General features: G+C 42.7%; 1 protein-coding gene across 3 annotated transcripts in view; it reads right to left on the reverse strand.

Moving 5' to 3' along the window:
- The window catches only part of TBC1D30 (TBC1 domain family member 30), a 56,235-nt gene extending 37,462 nt beyond the window's left edge, over positions 1 to 18,773 (reverse strand). For all 3 annotated transcript variants that reach the window (XM_082310867.1, XM_082310868.1, XM_082310866.1), the window contains exons 1-2: positions 18,455 to 18,773; positions 15,910 to 16,074 (exon numbers count right to left, since the gene is read on the reverse strand). In XM_082310867.1, the coding sequence (XP_082166993.1) occupies positions 15,910 to 16,074; positions 18,455 to 18,710 (421 nt within the window). In that variant the 5' untranslated portion in view covers positions 18,711 to 18,773. The remainder of the gene's footprint in view (positions 1 to 15,909; positions 16,075 to 18,454) is intronic.
- Positions 18,774 to 19,662: the final 889 nt, after the last annotated feature.

A 19,662-nucleotide genomic window follows, 5' to 3' on the forward strand; every position in this document is an offset into this window, starting at 1 on the left:
CTGTAACGAAGGCATCTGTAAATCAGTTGTGAAAGCAGTTTCTAGCAGTTTACAGCACAATGGGGTGGAGCTGTGATGACCGGTTTCCCATTTAGGGAGGCACCACATTTGTCGGCAGTGAATCAGTGCAAGTAAGGCTGACTGCAGTCCCTCAATTTGTAGGTTGTTCTCAGCGTGGCAAAAGATGCTTATGCAATTGGGTGAGAATATGACAGCACTCTAAAGCACCACAGGTTGCCAAAACAGAAGTACAGACATGCCTGTAACCCCCTTGAACCTGCCTATAACCTCTCTCCATTTGTAAATACATAGCTATTTCCATGAATGAGGGAGGCGCAGAAAGACTTGACATCTGTACAGTACCAGGGCTAAGGCCAGCAACAGCAGAACTGCACGTACCTGTCTCCCAGACCTACGCTCAATCCAGTAGAGCATGAAGCCCCTCTTTTCTGCGTTCTTTAGGAAACCACTCAGCAGTAAGCTACAAGCTTTTCTTAAACCTGTCTCTACAACACAATCACACCGAAAGCTAGGAATATGATAATATTCAAATGCTTTACATTACAAATTATTAACTCCCCTACGTCACGAACTCTCATCATGAGACCATTAAAAAGCTAGTATTACGCAGCACCTGGAGTTCCTAGGTCAAACTGGTTTTGAGGATAGAAGAATTAAATTTGCCGATAATTCAGCAACCCTGAGCACACAAGTGACAGCAACCAGTGCCGATGGGCTGGGTACAAAGGCTGGCCTATTTCACTCCAGGCCCATCGCTGGGAATTGACTGTTCCCAGAGCTTAACAGGAGAGAACTGAAAGAATTCCTGAAAAGCAGAAACTGACTCATGTTTTTTAAACATCATGCACCACAGATCAGAGGCGCTGCAAATATTTCAGAAGAAAAAAAAAAATCTACTCTGACATTACAAAATAGATGTGATGTGGAAACCTCTGTCTCATAGGGTTTGATGGCTGCACTGAAAGGAGAAGGCAGAGATTTAACTCGGAACTATCCATGCGGGAAACAAAAAGGGGCTTAAATATAATTTTGTTTGATCACAAGACAGAAGTAAGTTAGTTCCCCTTATTATGCCACTAATAGAGGACAACAAACTGGCACAACTGAGTATGCCTGATATTCCATTAAAGCTATTTGTATTCACTGCAGTGCCCATAAATCCTAATTCTGGGCTGCAGCATTATTGCAGTAGGTGCTGTACAAGCACAGGAAAAAACAGACTGCCTGCTTTAAAAGAAAGAAATAAGAGAAAAGAAAACACATTAGCATATGGAGGAGCACAGGGAGACAGGGAGATGATATTGGAAAGCATGGTGGACAGCAGTCAATATAAGAGCTGCTATTGTGTTTCTGTAGGCTTCAAGATGAGTACCAAGGGACACACAGGAAGGCATAAGGACAATAAGAGGGCTGGGGGATTAGGTTTTAATCATCAACTCAAGTTCAACGTGGCTAAACATCTACAAGGAAACAGCAACATGGGGGAAAATTGAAAAGGTGCTTGTTTTAAAATAAGTGTGGGATGGAGGTAGGAGGCATGAGCTAACCTTGAATACTGAGTAAGAAATGACAAGAATGTGACAACAGAGAAGAGTAGGTTGTGAAGAGCTTTGGATATTAAAGCAGTGAGAGCAAGACATTGACTAGATCTACAATGACCACAAGGGAAGCATAAGCACGTACCACTCATGTGAACACCTACATACAAACACTAAAACATAGTGTCGCAAGCTGAAGTCCACTGCTACATTTAATTCTTTGTACATATATATGTTGTCTTCCAAAAGGACAAAAGTATACCCAGCAAAAAAAGAGTTTGCAGAAGCTTTCTATGTCCCAAATGCTTCCAACAAACTCTTAAAGAAAAATGAAGGATAAGTGAATGGATCTTCTCACGTTGTGAAATTGGGAAGGGGCAGAATTCAACAACAGCATCCAGGTTTCTTATTATTTTTTTCTCATTTGGTTCAAGTTTATAAATAAACTCTGAAGTTATAATCGCCGTTTGAGGAGCACAGTGATCTGTATTGTCCTGATGAAGAAAATAAAATAAATGGGGGGGGGGGGGGGGGGGGGCAGGGAGGGCAGGGAGTCAATTTATTTTACTTATTGCCTTCATGTGCCAACTATAACAATAAAGATCATATGCAGTTACGTTAAGCAGATAGTTGTATCTCATGAGCAAGGTAAGACATGTCATGCAAGGACTGCTAAAGTAACAATATATTTTAACTGCTGTAGTAACGAGTAGCATAAAGTCTAGAGTTAACAACTGGAATAAAATTCATAGCAACGCTTACATGCTTGATAAAATATATAGATTGGAGCTTTTAAATTAAATACAAAGTAATGAGTTGAAGTTAGGTCTCAGAGAGCAAATACCCTTTTTTTTTGGTCAGAGAAATTAACTGTCTCTACTGAAGCATAGAATTAAAAATATTATTTTGGTCAGGAACTTATTAAGAAGAAAAACCATTGAAGAGGCCTACATAAAAATATTGCTGAAAAGCATGATTATAAAAACTAAGGAATTTTCCCTAACCTTGCTAAACGATATGAAGTAAATGCATATCTTGGCCAGTATTCACACCCCAGAATCCTGCTTAAATGCTACACGGTCATTTTAAAAAACAAAATACCAAGTCAGCAGAAAAACTAATGCAATATATGAAAAAAAAGAATTCTGACAGGTATGATTTATAGGCATGCTTAAGATAATATTTGCAGAAGAATGGAGGTCATAGCGGATTGCAGGCTCCCAGCTCTACAGCTGAGCTGCTCTACCTTTATTAGAATCTGATTATTTGCTTAGCACCTAGCATAGAAATTGAATTTTACAGCATGGATCACCAGCTTCATTGGTCTGAACTGCTGTTTCAGAAACAGCAAGATTTTAATCCCTCCAACATAATTAACAAAAGAAAAACTACCCTATGTCCCCAAGACAAGATTTATCCACAGAACACTTTCAAAGATCTTAGATTAAAAAGTAATTGCCAAAGTTAGAAAAATGACTAGCCACAAAACATCTTTGCTTTGGGCCAGGAAGCACTATGGGAATGGGACCATGTTTATACATAAAAGTTTTTATATGTTGTTTAGTACTTATTTGCAGTAATGCTAAGGACATCGATCAAAGACTAGGCTCAGGCTGTGCAAGGCTTTCATTAGAGACGTAGCAGGTTGTTCCTGCACTGCCCAAGGATAAGAGAGTCCTGCTTCCAGCACAGATCTTCCCTCTTCCAGCACACACGGCCTCTGCGGACAGAGCTCTGTTACGCAGGAATGGAAACAAAACCCTTTCAGGGGTTGGGGAGGGGAATGGGGTTCGCTCCAAGAGAAGTTAATATAAGCCCTGCAGAGCTCTTGGAACCACAATCTTCATCAGTCAATACAGAAGTCCTCCACCACCACTCAAGTTCTTAGATCAGGTATACATTGGTTCCCATTTGCAGATGCCACTACTTCTGTAAAGAAATGGAAACTTTCCCATGAAGTTTTGCAGGTACGTGAAGCTATTGCAACCCCAAGTCCCAGATCACACAATTCCCTTCATCTCCCGTGTGGGCCATAGCTTCACGGAGCACGTTCTGCAACTCTTGTAAAAGGAAGCAGCTCACAAAGCAAACTACCACCTCCCCTTCCTGAAAAAAAGTGCGTACGTTAGTCACTTAAGGAAGTTTAACACACAGACAGTTCTTTTGCTGAAGTTCATGAGTAAGATGAAGAGGAGAAAATAGTTATCAGTCACGACAACATTATTATTCCAAGCTTTTTTACTCAACAGTTAAATGACAAAATTTCAGTTTATAACCCACTCTCACAGGACAAGTTTATTGAACTGAATATGTTTAGGACTAATCAAAGGCTCATTTAATATTGAAGCCTTGAACCATTAAAACTAATTTTGAACATGTACAACACCACACAAGCATGAGTTTTGGTAACAGCAAAGCTCTGATTATTTACTACTGTGTAGCCTGGGACAACTCACTTCGCTCCTCTGAACACGTGCTTCTTCTATCGGCCTTCAAGTGGTCTTGTCTCATTAAAAGTTTTTTTTTTTTTCAGAGAGCCTTGTACCATGTGTTTGTCCAGTGACCAGCTCATTAGATTCCTGACTTCACTGGGCCTCTCTAGGCATTACTATAAATATTAGTAATACTTAATTCCTCAGATTAGTATTCTTTTTTAAAAAAGATCAGCTATGTACATTGATTACCTCCCCATTCTGACTTCCTTTAGTCTCAGTGGATAATTATTTTTCCTTCAGGATCTAAGGCCCAATAGCTATTGCTGCTAATGATCACTGGATGAGATAAGAAATTAGCAGTAACATACTGGAAAAAAAAGATAAAACAAACCCCCACGTTAAACTGTTAGCTATCAATGATGTTAATCCAACCCAAGAACGAAAAACTGTTCATGCTCTGTATTTTGGCCATATGTATTGTATGGATGGTAGGGAAAACATATTGATTAGTACTAGGTTGCTGTGATTTTAGGGAGGTAACCATAATTATAGGGAACTAAATTTAGAAGCTGTTTCACTGCTGGCAAAACATAGCAAGAGGTTTCCAATTTTTACTAAGAAAGAGATATAAGTGACAGGTTTGTGTCACTTTCTTTTTAGAAAGTGTTCTAGTAAGATGCTGTAACGTGGAGATGGAACGTGGACTTGACTTCCTTGGCAAAATTCAAGGGTATGTGAAGAGCACTCACTTACTGCTCAGTAAGTCAAACTCAGGTTATTAACAGCTTCAAGGAGAAAAGCATTTTAAAAACTGAGGTTCTCGTTCAACTCTTCCTCCAGAGCTGCTCCAGCACAGAATTATAAGCAGGACTATTGATCCAAACAGACTAAGTTCACAGCCTGCTTTTCTAGCATCTTGTTTTTAAATGTCAAGCTTATCTCACAAAGCTGCAGAAACATAGCTGCTAGCGCTGCCTGATGCTCCATAAATCAGTCTATTCCTAGCACTAATTATCCCAAGCAGCTGTTATCTTCCATTTGATCTTCAGTATCCAGGAAATCTCTTCTTCAAAGACTAACTCAGCCAAAGATTGTTTAGTGTGTGCCATATTCGGAGATAAAAATGCATCTGTGTTACTCCAAGGCCATGTACCCTGTTGGGCATTTTCAGTGAAGCCCCATTAACCCTCCTACAAGTTCACAATGGTGTGGGGAAGAAAATTTAAAAAAAAAAAAAAAAAAGGCATTTCATTAGGAAAAATAACACCACAGTTACTTGTGCTGAAGTGTAATCTCCAGAAGAATAAAAGAGGAGGAGGTAGTGCTAAGCTAGACAAGTGTGAAAGACTATGCATACAATCTAATTACACAACTTCTTCCTCTCAGGCTGTTTCCACATCCAAAAGCTTGTCAGAGAAAGATTAAAGATTGCAATGACATGGTATTACAGTTATGCAGCTCGCACAGCCACCCCTGCTGTGAGCTTACACACACAAATAAACCCTTACATCTTGATTGTCCAACATTTTCCATAGATGCCATGGCTTTTCCATGGCTTTTCACTACCTGCAGGAATCAGAGCAGGATCTGTCATCGGTTCAGAAGTGTCTAAAGGAATTGTGAAATGCGAATGCTCTCTCGTGCACTCCGCGCACATCACTCCTTCGCACATGGCCTTTGGCAGCACCAGCTGTACAGCCAGCTTCCTCGCAAATTCCCACTTAACGCAATGAATTTCTAGGTTATAGCCTGGATGCTGACAGTGCCTCGCAGCAAAGCGCATGACTACTTTCGCACACAGACCTGCGGGCTGAACCCTTTGCTCTGCTGGGCTGTCCACCCCGCTCCTCCCTTCCCGACTGACGCTCGCCCTGCCCCAGGCAGACACACGGGGCTGGAGCGGGATGAGCTCAGTTTCACACTCTTCCTCAACCTATGTGGAAATCAGCACCTCGCCTCATTTCAACACAATAATCCCAGGGCGACTAAATAAAAGCCTCGCTTTTCCAGTTTTTCAGGGAACTATTAGACTAATCACTTTACCGCTGAACAGGTATCCATCTGAATAGCTGCAAATGAGCAGAGGGAAGAGTGGTGTCTGACAGTTATTTCTGATGTCATGACTGACTGACGGGGACTGTAGATGGAGAACAGGCTCTTCTGACTGCTGCTATTGTCAGCAAACAGCAGCATCCTTCCTTCGGGTGACTGCATGCCTCCTCAGTTTGAGCTGATCAAATCCCACCTTCCAAAGTTACTGCAGTACTAGAGAAATAAGATATCACTGGTTTGAGAACCACTTCACTCAGGCACATTAGTATATAAGTAACTACAAGTATTACTTGATAAGTAACCCAAAAAACCCCCCACACAATAATCTATCACATTAATCCCTATTTCTAATACTCAGGAAGTATTTTAGGTAACAAGCACTATCCAATACATCAACTTTTCATGGCACAGCTCTTGTGAAAAGTGTAATTCAGTGTACTCAAAACTCTACATACATCACGAAACTAATCCTGCGAGCTCAGCTACCACTTTCCAACAGCAACAGGATCACAGTTATATGGAAGAATATGGAAAAGGCGGCAAGCACTCAACCTCTGAGTTGTATGCATACCCAAAACAAACACAATCTCAGGTGTAGCACTAACTCAAACCATTTCCCTGTTGTCACAGCTGCTCGCGCACTGACAAACAATATTTACAACATCCTATACCAAATGTTGCAGGACAAGAATCTGGCAGTGATTCTGCAATCTATACATTCATATACCAGAACAAACTGCATTTTTTTGTTGCAAACTGGGTCTAGAATCAGCAGCCAGATTACCGCTTACAGAAGGATTCACTGAATTTACTGTTCAGATCCATGATAAGCAATGAAGTATTTATTCTGCAAGAGCGGTTTTTTATATTGTAACCACATTCAGCTGTTACTATCCCATCAAGTTTCTACATAACATAAAAAATATTGTAGAACTATTTGGAGGCGGTGAAGGGGACTAAATTAGTTGTTAGACTCCCATGTTTGTAACAAAAGCAATCCTACCCCTGGATCCTGCCACCAGTCAAAGCAGCCGCCAAGTCAGTTTGCTTAGGTAAATCCTGAAGAATGTAGCTGAAGGAGTCCATGATAAAAGCCATTTTCAAGAACTGTGCAAGTTTTAGCCAATGCTGAACATGAGATGGCATTTGTTGGGATGGGGCAGGGAGGTCATTTTCAATGGATGCAAGACACTTCAGTGGTGAGAGCTGGGGACAAAGAAGCTTAGTATGAAGTATGTGACACACAAAATTAAGGATTCATATAGTCCCTAAAGAGGCAGAAAGAAAACATATGGCTCAGGAACACAGGCCGGCTCCTCAGCTCCCTAAACCAGCCTGGCAATCCCAGCACTCAGCAGCCAGGGAGTGAGCTGCAGAGATGGCTGGCTGCATGTTCCCAGCAAGATCTCCAGTAACAAAGTTAGCTGGAACCACTTTAATGGCAAGCTCTGTTGTAAAACACCAGCTTGTGGAGAGCAAAGTCCTTCACAGCAGAATGTCATCTTTGATGAAAACATATTTCCAAATGCTAAAAGCACAATTTTGACTCTTTTTAAGACTAAACATTTTAACATCTTACTTGAAAATGGCTCGTTACATAACATGAAATGAAAAAGGATGAGGTGTCAAAATCTGAACAAAGCATTTTAGTTCAAAATGTAAGCTTTCAGAATTTCGCTTCATAAGCAATTGACTTTTGTGAGTGGGTGTTTTACTTCACACTGGAACAAGATATTTTTGTTGCTGTATTCTTAAAGCAGAATTCCCCTCAGAGTGAGGATTCCAGGTTCTGGACTGCTCTAAGCACTAGTTCTTGCCATCTTTTGAATTTGATATTCTGCAACGGCACAGACCACAAGAGAACAGCAGTAAGAGAAGATGGCAGTCAGCTGAAGTATTTGGAATTAGCCAGCCAATGTCTTCTATGGACTCACACACCAGTCAGCTTTCTGGGGCTAGCACAGATCATCCTGAAGAGCTGGCTGGAGACAATGAAGTGGGGTGATATCTCCCTGTAGGGCTTACCAATGCTACTGCTCATCAAAGATGTCAAAAGTCATTACCTACAAGATCCGTTCTCTGTGTGCACCTCCCATCAGCAGCACAATTACACTTTAAGTCTGGGACCTTAGTTGATAGTTCTCTAGAAGAAAATCCCATAAGAGACACCGGAGCAGCACAGTGCTGTACCAAAATTTTACTGTCTTGCTGATCTGTTAAACTGCTTCCCCTCACACGGCTTCCCTGAGTCTCAGCACCCTGGCTGCGCTGCTCAAAGACCAGTTCCAAGATCATATTCTCATCAAAAGAAAGTAACCATGGAATTCACTGCCTGAAAACTCCCCAGGATTATTCAGTTAGTGACTAGTTGTCAGCCTTTAACACAGAGAGGACACTCTTCATGTGGGTAACTTCCAAAACTGCATAAAATACTGTGATAGCAAACTCCCAATGGCATTTAAAAACAAAAATCGTTGCCCTTGCAAAGCATCATCATCTTGATCAGTGTTCCACACTCCTAGTATTATGCCCGATAACACTCACTTTTCTCTTCTTTCTCCCAGACTCACTAACAGATATCCAGAATACACAATCTAATTTACATTAGCAAATACTAAACATGACACACACCCACTCATTGAAACATTTCTCCATGACCTGGTGCACCGCAATGAATGATGCTGTTTGCAGTCCTTCTCCTCCAAGCCTCGTGTTAAAAGGCAAGTAATCCTTCTCAGTCCTGGCTTCCATTGCAATGGAATAAGCTTTCAGATTTCCCAGAATCTTGGCTGGCTGAAGCTGAATGAAATACGATAATCAAACGGCATTTAATTTTTTATTCACCACTACAGGTGACTCTTTCAAAGGGTTCTCCAGTAATATTTTTAAGCATCACACAATTTATTAATAATGCTGGATAACAGTGAACAAGTCAGTTAAGAATACGCTTACATCTACAGTCATTTTCCCTCGTGCACAACCCACACCCGAGGGACTGGCAGGCGAACTTCACCATCCAGATCAAAAGAACTGCTGCCAGTGGCCAAATGCAGCTTACGGACCAAGCGCTCTGCTACCACCCCCACTGAGCCAAGCTCTGGCATCCCTAAATACAGGTTCTCTCCTTTCCTAACTGTCCCATTACTTCACTCCTTGCAAACCAGGACAGAACATAGAACGGATTACAAAATCCTTGCTAACCAATCCTCAGCCCACCTCCACATCTTGAGTCATAAGTAACAGAGAAAGCCTTCACTCCATGCAGCGTAACTAACAGTTTGATGAAAATAGCAATAATTAAAAATCAATAGCAATATTCTATTTCTTTACACATGTATTGCTACAAGTAGGCAACTGACTGCAAAGCAAATTCAGCCTACCTTTGGCAACAGTTTAAACAAACAGCTTAAGATGACTATCACATTTTTCAAGCTCATGATTCTGTTTCATTCCATTTCCCTTTCTCCACCAAAAGGCTTCAAAGGACAAAAGATCAGGTAGCACTAAATTAAGGGCAATTCATTAAGAAAAAAAAGAAGTAGCCACAAGCAACATTTCTTAGGTATGCACTTCAAAAAGCCACAGCATCAATTTAAAGGATCAAATTCATTAGCACCCACGAAGGGTAGAGACTAGTAATGTAGCCAAGCACACAAATACCGATGAGGTAATAGGAAAGCTACTGAACTGAAACACGCAGCCAATTGAGTCATTTGAGGATGACTCACATGAAATCAGACTCCATAAGAAGTGAACCTCCTATTTTAACTGCATCAAAGGAGGAATGTACTTTTGATAGATCAATTAAATAGTTATTGCTATAAAAAGTTACTGAAGCAGATTCATCTGGCTTCAAACCTCAGAGCTACTGAGTTAAATTTAAAATGTATTAGACCAACACCTTGAAAGTGAGACACGGTTTTCTAAATGAATGACCTGTTTCACATCCACTTGAAAATCTAAATTAGAGTTGGAGATGAACACAGCAACTACATGGTAGTCTCTCTTTTAATTGCAAATGCAGCACTGGAAATTGCAGAGACATTAATATTTTTAATACAGAACATCCTCCTCTAATACATATTTCAGATGTTAAAGTGAGGAACATGAAAAGCAAATACAAGCTTAAAATTTGGCCCCTAATTTATAACAGTGGAGATCTGGCGTGGGGGTGGGGGGGCGGGTAGGGCAAAATTGCCACAGTAGTAGCATTCACTGAGTAACTGAATTCTTCATGGAGAAAGAAAAAAAAATAAACCACAGCAATTGAGGTGTTCCAGGCTAAAGCATATTCATACAACTGCAAGAGTACATCAAACTACTGGGAAGCGAGTGGGAAAAGACAGATAAGCCACACGCATAATTTGACCTGCATGAATTATTCTGCATGTACACAAGTGCTTGCCCCATGTTATGAGACATCTGATCCAGGGTGACAATCAGATCAATATTAGCTGTGTTAACAGTCCACAGTATATTGTATTAAAGCTGTTCTTACACCTTTAATCAAACTTTCATCCTATGAACAAAAATTTGTGAATGTCTGCCTTCGTTGTATAACAAATGTTGAGGGAAGAGGAGGGATGGAGGAAGCAAGTGAGCAGATAATGCTGGAAAAAGACAAGGAAGAATGTATGAAAGAGACCAAGGAACAATGTGAGGAAAACTTAAAGACGGGGAGTAGTCTGACTGAGAGCCAGTGGTAGACACTGCAGGGTAGACAAGACGTAGGGAGGGGAAAAATGGAACAATGCTGAGAAGTCCAATATTTAAAGACTGGGACTGAGTGAGAAAAGCTAATAACGAGTTAGGAAGGGGAAAAAAAAGTGGAAGATGGGACAGGACACACAGATACAGCAGGACTGAGGCTAAAGAGAAACTTTGGAGGGATGGAGCGAGGAGAGAGAAAACAGAAGTTTAATCTAGATGTATGAGCACTTTTGCATATCTAAGTTGCACTTACCCACAGACACCCGATGATGGTGACCTTGCCCAGTCCTCTCCTAACCAACTCATACAACTACAGTATCAGGCAGGGCTTTCTCAGTTTCCTCTGAGTTCCATACCCTGTGAGGAGAGTTGATGCTACAGAGACAGTAACACCTTCTCAGAAGTTGAGGAGACTTCATAGCCCATTCTTCTACCAGGAAACTCTGTCCATCCCCTGGGAACAGGCAGGGTACCTCTCTGTGCCCAGACGATGCCAGGTTTTGTTGGCTTTCTATCCAGTTAAGATGCACTCAAAGAAACCACAAGTATTGCTAATAAGTACATACATAAACCTCTGAATTTCTGTACGTAGACTCCAAAACATTCAGCTCACTCAATCAGGAGCTTCTGAATAACCTCCACAGCCATGTGGGAATTAATGATCTCAGTTGTAATTAAGAAGCCATTTGTCACCATTTTTCAACTGCTTCACATATGGAACCTAATACTTCCTTTGTGAACAACGTTTATTTGACAACCTGTGCCTGACTTTAAAACTTTTAATCCAATTATTGCCTGACCACATTTGTAAAGTACCTCCCTTCATGTTTAAGGAAAGGATATGACAGCCACCAACCTATGAAAACCAGAGATACACCTCTATCTCTGCATGAAATAAAATATTCTGTCTCCCTCTACTGGCTCTGCATGAAATCAAACCAGGAGGAGGAAGAGAAAAACTGGACAGGAAATGTTTATCGTCATCCTTGAGAACTCTACACAGGAACCAATGCTGAAATAGCAGAAGAATAATACTTACCATTAATCTTAGTTTCTAAACAAGTATTAAAACAGAGAATACTAAGGGTCTTCCTGAACACAGCATGAGACCCATTTAAAGTTATTATAGGTACATAGCACCATAGCTACGTAGCACCAAATTAATGGTCTCTTTGTGAAATTTTCTACTAAAATTATTTCTCCATTAAAAATACAAGAGACTATTAATGAACTTTCTGTTAATATAATTTCGGTTATTTTATATTGAATCAGATTTAAGCATTCCTGCTTGCTTCCAGCAAGACTGAGTTACACTTGAGCTGGATGATTTCACTTATAAATAATTTATAGATAATAAATGCATTTTTTTTAAATTAAAATGACAGGCAATCAAAATTTGTGATTCAAGGAACTTCTGGTCTGCAATTTGATCAGTCAAAATACATTCAGTAATACAAGCAAGCTGTCACTACGTAAAATACAGGAAGAGAGAAAAGAATGAGATGTCTTTTGCATATTCTTTAGATGATAGCTGCAACACCTTGATTTATTTTTTACTGAATTCTGCTTTTCTCAAATGATATAATTAAGTGCATAAAGCACTCTGCTTTCTAAGATGGATTTGAAATAGTTCGCAATGCTACAGAACAAACTTATATCTTGTTACTCCAAATAAGTCAAAAAATCACAAAAGTAAGAGAAATGTGTTCCCAGAAGCCATGTTTGCCATCAGGCCATCACTGTGATTACTCTCTTAGTGCTTTTCTTCACTGAAGTACTGTGTTTAAATTTGGATTAAAAAGTGTTATTAAAATGAAACTGGTCAGTCATATATCTTACAAATGACAAGTACAGCACATTGTACTGCTTTTAGCAGGTATCCAACAGAACAATGTGTCCTCCCTCAACACAGCCACAGCCATTCATGCTTCTGACCAAAATGCATTTCACTCTGCAGTGAATTTTGTTTTCTATGGTAATACCTATTTGCACGCAAAACAACCATCACCTACCAAGGATAAGGGTCAATAGCATTATGAAAAACACGGTAAGTTATGAAGTCGTCCCTGGTGTCTGTTCCTCCACGTTTACTCTTTCCATTCAGCAATTCAAATGCTGCAGGCGCTGTGCTGGGTATTGAAGCACAAGCAAGCCAGACACCGGCTTCCAAAGCTGCCAGAGAGCCGTGCCTCTTCTGCGCATTGCGCAGAGACCAAGAGCCAGCACAGGTCAAAAACTGACCCGTGGATGGCTCCCTGTGTGGTCTGCAACACTTGCAGATGCTCAACATACACAGTTTTAAGCATACAGTTTTTTAAACAGTGCCTGTTTTTCCTCTGTAGAAGCAGACTAAAGCATGATAATCATTTCATCAGAAAATAAGGGATCAAATTTATCAGCCCTGTAATTTCCTAACTAACTGAAGTTACCACTAGGAGTGAATTCGTCAGCCAGTATTCAAAAAGGGTCTGACAAAGCCAGAATTAAGCATCAAGACAGAATTTCCATTTTTTCCCGAAACAGTATTTGTTTGCAATTGGTCTGTACAGATTGCTTAAAGGTAGCATTCAAACATCTGAATGTGAACTTAAGGTTAATTTAAAACTAGAGTTCTACCTCTACATAGAGATTTCACTATATATGGGAGGAAAAAAATTTCCAGTGTGACAACAGTATAAAAAATTACTTGTATTTTGAGATGTTAGAATTAATGATAACACAACTCCAAGAAATTTTCATTTGCCACTAAAAAAAACATACTTTAAAAGGAAAAATTTTTTAACAACTTCTCCATACTTACTTGACAAAGATTGTAGTACTATAGGATATCATAATGTTAATGCTGTACACGAAAGCACGTTATAAAGCTTTATGGCACATAACATTATATTGCAAGTATATACTTTCATCAGAAAAACATGCAACAATGAAAACTTCTACAAATTAATAATAATGTTTGGAATATTTAAAAATGAGAGGGTAGTCTACAGAAAATCTAGTTTCCAAGGGCTTTAGTGAGCAGAAAAACTCTCCTACATTTTGGGGCAGAGGGGGAGGTGTGCATTTGTTAATGTTCCATCACATTAACTGTTCTTTTTTAAAAGTTAAAAGAAGAGAAAATAGATCTTTCCACTGTTAGCATAATAGTTCTGCTGAGACTTTAGGACTTAACTCATCAGCTGCACTCCTCAAGCTACTCTAAGCAATCACCTTCTCCTGTGCACCCGCTTCTACCACCCCCTGCAGAAACTGGAAACAGGGAAAAAAAGAATTACCTTACTGGATCAGCTCTCCAATTTCATTCATTATATCCCACACAGGAGTTCCTACTACTACTACACAGGAAACAGCACAAAGGCAAGAATAAACGGTTGGAAGGAAGACGACCAGTTCTGCCTGCCTTTGGACAGCTGTTGATCAAATATTGCCTCAAAGGCACGATTACCAGGAAATTTAAAGCTGTACATCCTACAGCAAAAGCTTATTCCCGCATTCTCTGTATAGTGCTAGTACATTTATATGGAGCAATAAAACCACAGTCTCAATCTATTCCAAAGCAACTGAAGTTATCAGGAGTCATTCAACAAATCCCAGTGGTTTTGGATTAGATCTTAAAGCAAGTAAGTTTTAGGTGCCCTGGAATACATACATCTGGATTTTCAGAGATACAAGCTGAAAATTAACACTAGGTAAATATGCTATATTAATAAGGAAAATATCTCACTTAAAGAGATGTAATATACAAGCCTACACATAGTCTTCAAAAACCGGCATGCACATGCATGGATATCAGGCAATAAACCGCATTACTTTAAAATTTCATAAATTACTTTACTTCACGCATTACTTTAAATTTAGTTCATAAATTTAAGTATAAAATGGTACCTGAAATTTGTACAAACACATTCATATTTAGGATGAAATCCCATATCCCTTTCAGTCAATAGGTTTTACCTAACAAAAGAGGTCGGGATGCTCAGACCTTCAGAATTTATAGTCAAATCCTCTAAATACTTAAACACATGCAAAATTCAAGTAGTCTCATTTAAAAGGAGACTACGGTATATGCTTAAGTGTTAACGGCACCAAGGACTCAATTCAAGCTGATGTTGAGAAAGAAAAAGAGTAGGTGAGAAGAAGAAATACGCCTATGCAGTGCGTGACAGCCAAGAACTTTCATGCTAGGTTTAAGTAAAACAAAGGAACACTTTTAAATGCTTAAAAATTTAAGTTTCACAGTAATAGACAAACCCTTAACTAAACTACATTAGCACATGCCACTACAGTGAGATTCTTTTAATAAAATTTTCGCATGCACCTCAAAGCTCCTACAGGCATTTTTGTGAAAAGACCATGCTTTCTTTTACTGTACCTGAACATTTCTGTACCTGTCACGCTGCATGTTAATGAAAAAATAAGACAGGGAACATTAGGTTATTTTCACATGTCCTTTCTAAAGGTATAATTTCTATTTATTTTTACGTACGACATTATGTGCAGTTTCACTTTACCAGAACTAACAAAAGCACTTCAGCCTATCTTTAGATGACACTTTGCCAAGTCAAATAAAAAGGTTTCACTGTGCTGAAAGAAAAGGCTAAACAATTAAAGCACAAGCATTCCCTCTGAAACCCCAAAAACACAGGTGTTGATATAGAGGCTTGAGGAAAGTGGGTTTGTTTTTACTAATGCTCCTCATCTTAAATCAGCTCAGTAGAAAGGAGTTATGCACTACTAACAATGCTCTGGGAAGACAGCTGCATACGCTGTCTACAGTTTCCAGTGAGAATTTCCACTTCTAGCATCTCCCATATGAAAGCACACAGTTAAACACAGCATGCACACCAAAAAAATTCAACTCGGACTTTCTATGAATTAAAGCTGAAAAAGCCTGGCAGACAATCTGTGGTAAGGGTGCCGCACCAATACACACAGCTGAGGCTACGGCGGCACACCTAATTGAGCTAGTTGAACTTTGCCTGTTCCCAGGTGCCACTGGCATCACTGGAAGTCAGTCATATCTAAGGAATAGCATAGCCTGGCCTCTTGACTTTAAATCAAGCGCGAAGGCTTAATTGAAATACTGCCCACATCAATGAAATAAACTACTTGCACTGGTACACGCATACGCGGAAAGTGCTTAAAGTACTTACGTCGTTTCTGGGAAACCGCCTGTAAACAAGCTGTGACAATATCGCAGTTCTTCTGGACTTTATGCACAAGCCTGTCTTTCTGCTTCAGAAGACGAAGCAACTTCGCTGATTGAACAGAAATTCTGTAATTCAGTTCTCCTTTTATAGTTGTTAATTCAGCGACATCTGCCAATAAGCAGAAAAAATAACTTCAGTCCAGGTCAAAAGAATCATAAACAGCTTACTGTAGTTGACATGCAAAGTGACTCGCCCCACGAACACTTACGTATACAAACTTCCTATAAATTACAAGTTCTATTGACTGGGACAATTCCCAATTATAAACATTTTCAGGATCTGAGCCAAAGTCTTTAATTTTCTTTTAAACTAAAGTACTTCAACTTATTGCAGTGTATGAATCTTAATAATTATACTAAATAATATATATTAATGTATATAATTATTATATATAGCAAATATATAATAATCATAAATTGGAAACATCATGACAGATGTAGCCAGAATGTACCTATAGTAGTGCAACCAGGGGATGTATTTTAAATACAGTACCTTCCAGAAGCTGCCTGTGGAAAATGTGCATGGGGAATAAGCAAATGGTAACAGACAAAGGAACATGTTCAGGAAGCTGCCTGCAAGGCTAGGAATGCAACTACAGGATGAGCTCTAGAGGGGAAACTCTTTCCACTAAGACGCAAACAAGGTGGCTTCAGTCACGGCCTCAGCTATTTCCACTGGTCAGTCACAGTGCCACCAGATCCCCTTAGCTCACCAAAATGTATCAGCTTATGTCTAATATTCCTGTTGTTCTTCATGTTGTCCTCCAGGTCCAAAAGAAAAGGGAGTTGTTGGGCAGATGTCTTAAGCCCATTAAATTTTTTTTTGAGTCCTCTGCTCTGCTGTCGGAGGCACACCCCACCAGCAAAAGCCTGGGTCTTGCCTATTAGACGCTGATCTCTTCAGCTCTTCCCTGTAATAGCCTGGTACAGCTTGCCACCAGCATCTAAACTGCTTTCTGTTCCCTGCGGCTAAGTTTTCAAATCCTATCACTTTCAATCCAACCGTGCCTCCCTGATGCTGGAAGAAAAATCAATCAAAAAAATCCATACTTTGGTAACCTCATCCAATGAGAAAAATATTTATGCATCCAGGAAAAGCTACTATTAGTGGGATGGCAAACAGCTCAGCTCATACAGCAAAACTTTTTCAATAATTCTGGAGAGCTTAAAGAAACGGACCAATTAGGCTGAAATGACAGTCAATCATGGGATAGTAAAAAGCAAGGAATGATTGTGAAGGAGGAGAGCCACTGGTAAAACAGTCCTGGATTTTGTAGTTTCTACCCTGTTTCAGCACCTGCTGCTCAGCTGGCACTCCCAATCACTGGTACCAGGCAAGGTGATTTAAAACCACATCTACGGATTTTGAGAACAAAAAAATTAAGTTGTATTCCTACTGACTTGTACAGTCACCACAAAGGTAGCGAGATGAATTTTATTCTTTCCTGCTCATGCCAGTTAGCTGTCCCTATAAAAACAATTAACTTTGCAGCAAAATTAATGAGTTCAAATTCTACAAAATTGATTCCTGAAGAAGCAAATTTCTTGTTGAGTCCCAGGTTGCCACAGGACACACAGAAGAACTTGAGCTACATCCTGTAACATCAGATGGCATATCACCTCACTTACAAGCCAAACACGGAAGCAGAAAGCTGTTTGCACAGGTCTGAAAAACAGGCACCTCTTGCTTTTTATCCTTGTCAATGATTTAACACCAGGAGACAAGAGGCCTTTGTACAGCCCTCCTCATCGGGTCAACTTGGAGTTGCGAGTCTCATTCTTTCACAAACGTGCAGTGTCATGGCTACTTGGCTTTCGTAAGAATTCTTTGACAGTTTCAGATTTTGGTTAGTTGATTATTGCATTTACCTTTTTTTTATTACATCTATTTTGTTTTCCCCCTGGAAGACATGCTTAACTGCAAACAAGCTTTACAATTGTCAGGTTTAGTTTAAAGTCCGCTAGAACTAAAAGGACCTGAAAAAACCCAACTACCTCTTATGACACAGTACGTGTAGCATCTCTTCTAGCTTAAGAAAGAAGGGACGGAGCTTAAAAAAAAAAAAAAAAAGGAAAGAAAACTGGTCATTGATTCATGACAGTAAACGAAGAAAAGCAGTGAGCTTAGGGAAGCACAAAGGCTTGTGCAATCTGTCGCAGAAACCCTAGCAGCAGGTGACCCCCTCTTTGCTCCCGCTGCACCTAAATGGAAGGAGGAAGGGGGGCACACGAGGCCTTGGTTTAGCGGCTGACTGCGCACGGGAAGCTTCTGGGCAGGACGGCCACGCTTAAAGGCTGCGAGGGTGCGCACACACGTACACGCGTGCGGGCAGGTGCCCGCAGGCAAGGCCGCGGGAGAGAGGGGACCGCCGCTTTTACGGCACGGAGGAGGAAAGCCAGGCGGCAGGGGCAGCTCCCCGCCGCGGCGGGGCGGCGGCAGCGGGCAGGGCAGGCGGGGGCAGGCGGGGGCAGGCGGGGGCAGGCTGTACCTTTCAGCCGCAGGTACTTGACCGGGCTCGGCCGCTGCTGCAGCTCCCGGAGGGCGCGGGAGCGGGCGCTGCCCGAGGGGGCGGCCGCCTCGGCGGCGCTGTACAGCTCGGTGAGCAGCCCGCTCACCAGCGACGAGGTGCGGCTGGACCGGCCGCTGCCAGGACCCTCCTCCTCCTCGTCCTCCTCTTCTTCCTCGGCCAGGCTGTCGGCGCTGCTGCCCGCCCTGCCGCCCGGGCCGGGCTCCCCCGCCTCCATCGGCCCCAGCCGCCGGCAGCGCCGAGTTCCGGGCTCGGCCCGTTCCACAGCGAGGCGCGGGGGGGCGGGCAGGGGAAGGGGGCGGGACAGCCCGGGCCGCCGGGGCGCGCCCCCCGCGCCCGCCTCGGCTCCCGCCCCGCGCCCCGCGGTAGAGGCGGGCGGCGGGGCGCTACACCTGCCCGGGGGCGGGGAGGGCGGCCGCGCCTCGCCCCTCGCCTCGCCGCGGTGGCCTCCGGGGCCGGTCCCCGGCGCGGTGCGGCTGCCCCGAGGGTCACCCCCGTCCCGCTGTCTGTCCCGCTCCCGGGAACCGAGCGGCGGGCTGGTTCTCTGCGCCTCCTCGGAGGGAGGCCGAGACGAAGGCGTGAGGGAACGTAGGGCATAACTTCAGTGACGCAACCGCGAGGCCGTAGTTGCGCTGCTGTACGGCACCGTAAAACAACACAAACCCCCGAGCGGACGGCAGGGTTTGGTCGGCCAGCGGAGCGGCTGCCCCCGGGCTCTGGCGGGGCCGCCCGCAGCCCCTGCAGCCTCCTCCCCCCGGCCCGCCTCAGCGCTGCAAGGACTGACGGGGCGGCTTGGCAGCGGCGGCTCACTGACGTCGGGAATTGGGTAGCAAAGCGCGGCGTGTTACAGCCGGCGAGAAACGCAGCAGAGCGCCGTGCCCGCCCCGCTGCCCAGGGCGGCGGGGCGCTGGCAGGGACCGGCCCCGCTCCGCCCCCGCCGCGACGGCGCCCCCGGCCGCCGGCACGGGGCGGGGCCGCGGCGGAGGGGGCGGGGCCGCGGCTGCCGCCCGGGCCACGTGACGCCGCCCCCCCGCCGCTCTCGCGGGTCATATGCCGGGGGCGGGGCGGGCCCGCGCGCTGCTGCTCGGGGCTCCGCTCTCGGCCGCGCTGTGCCCGGTCGCGTCGCGGGGTCGAGCGGCACCGAGCTCCGTCCCCGTCCCCCCGGCGGC

The sequence above is a fragment of the Platalea leucorodia genome (genome assembly GCF_965183815.1).
Source record: "Platalea leucorodia genome assembly, chromosome: 4".
Lineage (NCBI taxonomy): Eukaryota > Metazoa > Chordata > Aves > Pelecaniformes > Threskiornithidae > Platalea > Platalea leucorodia.